Raw genomic sequence first — 6,883 nt, forward strand, 5'->3', positions numbered from 1 at the left:
AGTTACTATATTTTTGTTGCTGTTATTTTCTGGAATATTTTTCTACTTTGGTAGGAACTACAGGAGAACTCAACACGATGCAGTTGAAGGCAAACTTGGAAGAAGATGATTATCTAGATCCATTTCAATTGGGCTTCAGGCCTGGGCATGGGAAAGAAACAGCCTTGGTTGCCATGGTGAATGATATGAGGAGGGCTTTGGATAGGGGTGAATGCTCCTTCCTTGTTCTCCTTGACCTCTCAGTGGCTTTTGATACCGTTGACCACGGTATCCTCTTGGACTGCCTGGAGAGGTTGGGCATTGGAGACATCGTATTACGGTGGTTCCAGTCCTTCCTCTCCAGCAGGTACCAGAGGGTAGCACTGGGAGAGGTGGTTTTGGACCCATGGCCGCTCACTTCTGGGGTGCCACAGGGTTCCATCCTCTCCCCGATGCTATTTAACATCTATATGAAGCCACTGGGGGCTATCATCAGGAGATTTGGGGTGCGGTGTCATCAATATGCAGATGACATGCAGCTCTATCTCTCATTCAAATCTTCACCAGGGTTGGCTGCAGAATCCCTGTCCAAATGTTTGGAGACAGCGAGTGGCTGGATGGGGAAGAATAAGCTGAAGCTGAACCCTGAAAAGACCGAGGTACTTTTGGTGGGAGACAAGAGGAGGTTGGGGGATGTTGACCTGGTGTTGAATGGGGTACGGCTACCCTTGAAAGACCAGATCAGCAGCCTGGGGGTCATTTTAGTCTCCCAGCTGTCCATGGAGGCTCAGGTGTCAGCTGTGAGCCAGACAGCGCTGTACCAACTCCATCTGATACCGTGGCTGCAGCCCTATCTTCCCGACCATCTGCTCCCATCGGTAGTACATACCCTGGTCACCTCTTGTCTAGACTACTGTAATGCGCTCTACGTGGGGTTACCCTTGAAGACAGTGCTGCCACTGGTGCAGAACGCAGTGGCTCGCCTGATTAAAAGCAGCTGCCAGCATGATCACATCACTCTGGTGCTGAAGGAATTGCACTGGCTACCAGTTGTTTTCTGGGCCAAATTCAAAGTGTTGGTTTAGACCTTTAAAACCCTATATGGTTTTAACACCAGATAGGCCGCTCAACAAGATCAGCCTCGGATGGCCTTCTCTCTGTCCCAGCAGCCAGGACAGCTAGGCTGGTGAGGACAAGGGAGAGGGCCTTCTCTATGGTGGCCCCCACTATGTGGAACTCCCTCCCTAGGGAACTCCGCCATGCCCCCTCTTTAATGAGCTTCCGCCACGCATTGAAAACTTGGTTGTTCAGGCAGGCATTTGGGGTGGGTTAGGGTATTTTTAAATGATGTTTTAAAGTGTAATTTTACTGTTTTAAATTGTACTACTGTACATCGCCCAGAGTGGCCGGGTGACCGGCCAGATGGGCGATTAAGAAATTTAATAAATAAAATAATATAAAAGCAATGGTTACAGTTGTTGTGGTTAGTGGAAAGCTGTTTCTTGACAAGATCTCCAGATCATATCCTATTTCATTGCTTCATCAAAATCAAATGGAAACCAAAACATTCCTCAGTTGAAACAAGATTTCTCATTCAAGGAAACTTTGGGAATCTTGTCCTTTGTGTTACACCCCTGCCCAGCACCTGAGATCATAATCAGAGGTCCTTCTCCAGGTGCTTTTGCCTGCAGGTAACTACCACAGAAAGGGCATTTTCCATGGTGGTACCCTGAGTTATCTATTTATTTACTTGCTTACTTTATACCTGCCTTTCTACTAGGAAATGGTGCTTAAGGCAGTTAGCAATAGAAGCCAAGATTTTAGATAACAAATACATTAAAAAGTGTGAAATTCTCTCCCAAGCAAGATCCACTTGGTGTCTTCTCTACTATCTTTCAGGTGTCAGGCAGACTGTTCTGTTTACCCAGGCCTTGGAAGTTTAATTAACGTGTTGTACTGTTTGGTGTTTGTTGTGCCATGTTTGTCTGCTTGACTTGTTTATTGGCTGCTAAATTATCTAACTGCTGAGTTCTATTTGCATTTTATTTGCTATGCAAATGTATGTTCTGTTGTTTTATCTCCCCCACTCCCTCTTATGCGTCATTATGGTCATTTTGATGTTTTTTTGAAATTAATTGTTAAACTAATAAATACCATTTATGGCCAAAAAGGGAGCATACATATTTTTAAAAATAAAATACAGTTTCTTAATCACTTATCCCTATTGAATTTCTGCCTCCTAGGTTGTATTTATTTCCTGAAGAGAAGTGCCGATGCTGACAGATTTCATCCTCTTTTGATGGATGCTCGTAAGGACTCTTTTGTTTCTTGTTACACATGAACCTGATTCGCACATGACAGCAGCATTCCATAGCAAACTGTGGGCTAATTAACCCGTGTTTTGCGGGGACCCATGATTTGTTCTTAAGTTAACTTTGGGTTGTTTAACCCACAAATAACCTAAAGTGTTCCAGTTCAGATGTCACGCTAACTACCTACGAATGAAGCATTCGTAGGTTGTTGCTGCAAATGGCCACTGGCTTATGCACAGCACACATCTTGCTGCAAAATGCCACTGTTATGTGCAAACAGCCCCATGTTCTAGGGCTCTTCCCTAGCATTAAAAAAGGGGTGATCCTTGCTCCTAATTGTTAGTTGACCAGAAACACCTAGTTCCACGAAGTGAGAACAGTGAGATCTAATTGTAATGTTCTCTGCTACGCTGACCTTGGCTGATTTTTTTTTTTTTAGGCCCCTGAGCAATGGAAGAATACAATGCTAAAGTGACATGTATATAACAGGTTCAAAGCTGTGGGTTCTATTTATTCCTAGAATACTGAAGCATCTGCGCATTGGTATACATGCAGGTCTTCCTCGTGGAGGCCATATGATGGAACTAAGGTACACTATAAAGGGGCATATACTGCATGTTACAAAATGAAATGCTGTATCTTTTGTAATTCAAATCTTAAAATATCAGTTTGCACTTACCCCAGGTTGAGGAAGCCTGCCTTATCACATTTTAAAATAGTGTTGATAATGTCTGGAAAAGTGGCAGAAGCTGGAAGGGTGTATTTAAGAAAACCATTGGTCAGGAGGTTGAGATTCAGTGTCTTTGCCCAGACCCATGACCAGAAGGAGGAGATGTGGTTACTGATTTCATTTACATCACACATTACTTTCAAGGAACTCAGAGCACTTCTCATGGGGCCCCCAGTGAGTCTCACATCCAAGCACTGATCAAGCTAAGATATGCTTAGCTTCAGCAATGAACCCATCACATGCTTCAGCATTACAGAATATAGCAAATATGTGTTACAAATTGTGCCCAAATCACAAAATTCTGTATTCTATGGCATGGAGTTAAGGTAATTTTGGTTCAGTTTTTTGTTGTTGTTTTTAACAGAGAAGAGCACATACAGGCCTGTGGTTAACAGTTTTCAGATTATTTTTAAACAGTCATTCTATATGAGCTTTGAAGTCCTTTCCAACTGTATGATTCAGTAAAAACCCAATTTCTGCCCTGAGAAACACTGTGCCATAGCTGAAAAATTCATTGAGAATTGCACCTGTGCCCAGACTTACTTTCCACACGTGGTTGTGGGAAATTACTTTGCTGTGTTTGCAACAACTGAGCCTTTAGGAATATTTAGATTCCAGAGTCAATGGTAAGTCCTTTTCCTAAGACAAGGGAACAGAAAAAGCCCAGAGAAGCAGACTAAATTTTTTTAAATGGTCATAATTTCCTCAAATTAGTACTGCCAGACCATCTAGTACAATTTTCCAGTTTTGAGGTGGGGGGAAAATAAAGCTTAATAACGCCATAAACAAACATCCAGAACTCCACAAACCCTTAGGCTCCAAACAAACATTTACACCAGAACTTCCTTACACTGATGGACTCTGGCCCAGTGCAATTTAGTTGCACTGAAGTCCTCTTGAAAGGAATGAGACTTTTAAGATGCACAGAACTCAGTGTGCACCAAGTTTGGGCACACCAGCACTATTGCTCAAAAAGAGCCACATGCTGTACTAAAAGACAATGTGAGCTTAGTTCTCCATGTGGCACAAGCCTGCACATGACTGCCTCCAAATATGCCACTGATAGTTAAAACACAGAGGAAGAAGTGGCTGTCATCTCACCAGAGGTAACTAGCATCAGCGCTTCAAGCTGGGCAAAAACTACTCTGGTTTAATCAATTAATCCAGCATAAAGGGGTTCGATCTTGTCCAATGTGGCATCATAACCCTTTGGAACTATCAATTCAGCTCTAGGGTACATTCTCCAAGTGCATACATCTGGACTAGTGGTAGCCAACATACAATATGTAAAGAAATAAGTGTGGCTATGTGTGGTCATAAAGCTGTTGCTCTGTTGCATTGCTTTTTGTCGTTTTTTGTGTGTTTTATATTGTATTATATATGCACTTTTAAGAGTCGCGTTTGTTTAGTATATTTGTATGTAAAGGACTTAGTGATTTTATTATATTAAGAGGCATATAAATCTTATAAACAAACCTATAAATAAAATGTTCTGGAATGAGGAACAGTCCTCTAGAAAAATACGGCTTCCAACCTATTCCTTCCCAGCAAAAATGCATCAGATCGGTGCCCCAGGGATATCTGACAACCCTCCCACCCCAAGCAGATGAATGTTTTTGCTGCCGCCAACCAGCCTGGCGGTCTCCAGCCCCAACTTCCCGGAACAAAATGTAGCTGGTCTCCCCCTCCCCTCCCCCGCCGCAACCCGAAAAAGTACCCAGGCGCGCGTTCGACTGCCGCGAAGCCGCAACCCGATTGGCCAAGGGGAGGCGCCACGTCACGGCTCGCTCCGGCCGCTGAGGAAGAGGAAGTGACCGAGACAGGCTTGTGTAACAACCGAGCTCGCGGGGCATCAAGGCGGGGAGCGCAGCTCGAGCGCCCTCCCCCCCGCCCCCCGCCCCGGTTCCCCAAAGCACCAGTTGCTGCCTAGGGAAAGTGGCAACTTCCTCCCCTTCTCCCCAGATCTAGCCGAGCCCGCCCTCGACGCGAGTGGCTGCCTTGTTCTTCCTCGTACAGGCACTGGGGAGGGGCAGGTTAGGCTTAGATGGCAGCCGCGAGGCCTCTGCGGGGAAAGGCAGAAGCGGCGGCGCCGGCGAACGACGCCCTACAGTACCAAGCACCCACGTATTTGCCTCCCAAGCACGGGCCCCCCGCGATCTCCTCGCAGCTCAAACGCGAAGGCCTGCGGCGGCTGCGGCATGGCCTGGGGAACTGCCCGCGGCGCTCGGCGCAGCACCTTCTACCGCCACGCTGGGCCTTATCCCGCCATCGCTGGGTTCAAAGTCCTGGGTGGGGCAGAAGCACAATTCCTCCCCCGGTTTCGTGCACACGACCCCTGGCGAGGGAGAGAATTGCATAAATTTTTTTTTAAAGGGGGCTCCTATTCCCACTCGCTCACCTACTTTTATTCCACAGCCGCGAAGAGGCTGATGATCAGCTGCGAGAAATAATATCCGCATCGCCAACGGATTCCGGGATCGAAAACAACAAGTGTCCAGCTTAGCAACTCCATTAGCTCTCCTGTCGTAACCTCCGCCGGAGTTAAATAAAGTTGCTTCGTTCAGATTCCCCCGGTGGGATCTTTCTTGGCTCTGTTATATTCTGATAGTTATTATTCCGCACTCCGAAATCCAGCGGATCTGCTCCCTGCCACCAACCCTTTAGTAGGGTTGGTGGCGGTGGAGAAACATAATCACTCCTCGCCTTTGTTTCTGCTGCTGACATTTTTCATCATCCCGCACCCCTCCAAGTAAATCGCACGTTTCGGGGCCGGAGAGAGAAACTCATCCTTCCAGCCGATCCCTTCCCTGCCTCTGCAAATCCAAAAGTGAAATTAAAAGCCCTGCTTTCACTTGCCAGTAGCTGCGCCTAAAATCATATGACCCGAAACGGCCCTGGCCTTTTAATTTTTTTGTTTTCAAACACAATTATTTCTGGAAGCGAGTGTGTCAAGTATATGTGTAGATTACAAAAAATAAAAATTAATGAAAACGCGTATTTTTAAAGGTGAAATTCTGGTTTTATCTTACCAATAATTTGTTTCGCGGTATTTATGTAATTCCTCAAGGTTATCACGGTTGCCAAGAGACGCAAAATGGAAAGGAAAACAGGCGGATGAATAAAATCGCGGGAGCAAAACTAAAAGTTATTCCTCCTCTGCTTTTGGCGGAGATTAGTCCAGATCGAAAGCAAAACAAGGAGAGAAGCCGCGAGGAGCCGAATCTTGGAAATTCCCCCTCCCCTCCTTCCTCCCTTCCTTCTCCCTCTCCCTCCCTCCCTCCTCCACCTCTCCCAGGCCTGTTTGTGCGGAGAGCGAGCGAGGGGGAGGTGGGGGCTGGAAGGAGAGAAAGAGGTGCGGAAGTTTGCCGCAGCCGCTCATTGGCAGGCGCAGCCGCTTTCATCATTTCTCAGAAAAGTCGATTTCATTTTCACTTCCCTCCAGCAACAGTGACCTCAGCACGCTGCCAGTGTGTGGGGGGGAAAGAGGGGGTGGGGGCGAGGCGGAAATAGAGGTTTCAGTTCCTCGGCAGGGAAAGCCAGGGCTTATAAACAACAACCGATTCCCCCACCATCGCCGCCTCCCCCCGCTTTTTTTTTTTTTTTTTTGCAGCCCTCCTCCACATCGGATGCTGTATCCTGGGGACGGAATGGCGTCTGGCTGAGCATCTTGCAGATCCTTCTGCGAAGAGACTCTTTTAGGAGAAGTGAGACATTTGCACGCCTCTGCAGTTTTGGAGGGGAAGACGTTCCCATTCTCTCTGCTTCAAAAACAACTAGAAAGCTTCGTGCACAGAGGCAGGGCGTGAATCATGCGATTTGGCTTCCCCCCCCCCCCCTTATGTCCTGCGAGTCGGGTTATTTC

General features: G+C 46.6%; 1 protein-coding gene across 4 annotated transcripts in view; it reads right to left on the reverse strand.

Annotated features, from left to right (window-relative positions):
* IRF2 (interferon regulatory factor 2) overlaps positions 1-6,490 on the reverse strand; it is a 49,166-nt gene extending 42,676 nt beyond the window's left edge. Inside the window, exon 1 of one of the 4 annotated variants that reach the window (XM_084856534.1) lies at positions 6,051-6,490. Coding sequence is in view for 1 of the 4 variants with exons in the window: in XM_084856532.1 (XP_084712658.1) it covers positions 5,420-5,480 (61 nt within the window). In the remaining 3 variants the exon portion in view is untranslated. Of the gene's footprint in view, positions 1-5,419; positions 5,845-6,050 lie in introns of those variants that run through there. The other 3 variants (XM_084856535.1, XM_084856533.1, XM_084856532.1) reach the window with 3 other exon arrangements.
* Between the last annotated feature and the right edge of the window lie 393 nt (positions 6,491-6,883).

The sequence above is a fragment of the Heloderma suspectum genome, chromosome 5 (genome assembly GCF_057233095.1).
Source record: "Heloderma suspectum isolate Gila_16-S chromosome 5, 16-S_ref, whole genome shotgun sequence".
Lineage (NCBI taxonomy): Eukaryota > Metazoa > Chordata > Lepidosauria > Squamata > Helodermatidae > Heloderma > Heloderma suspectum.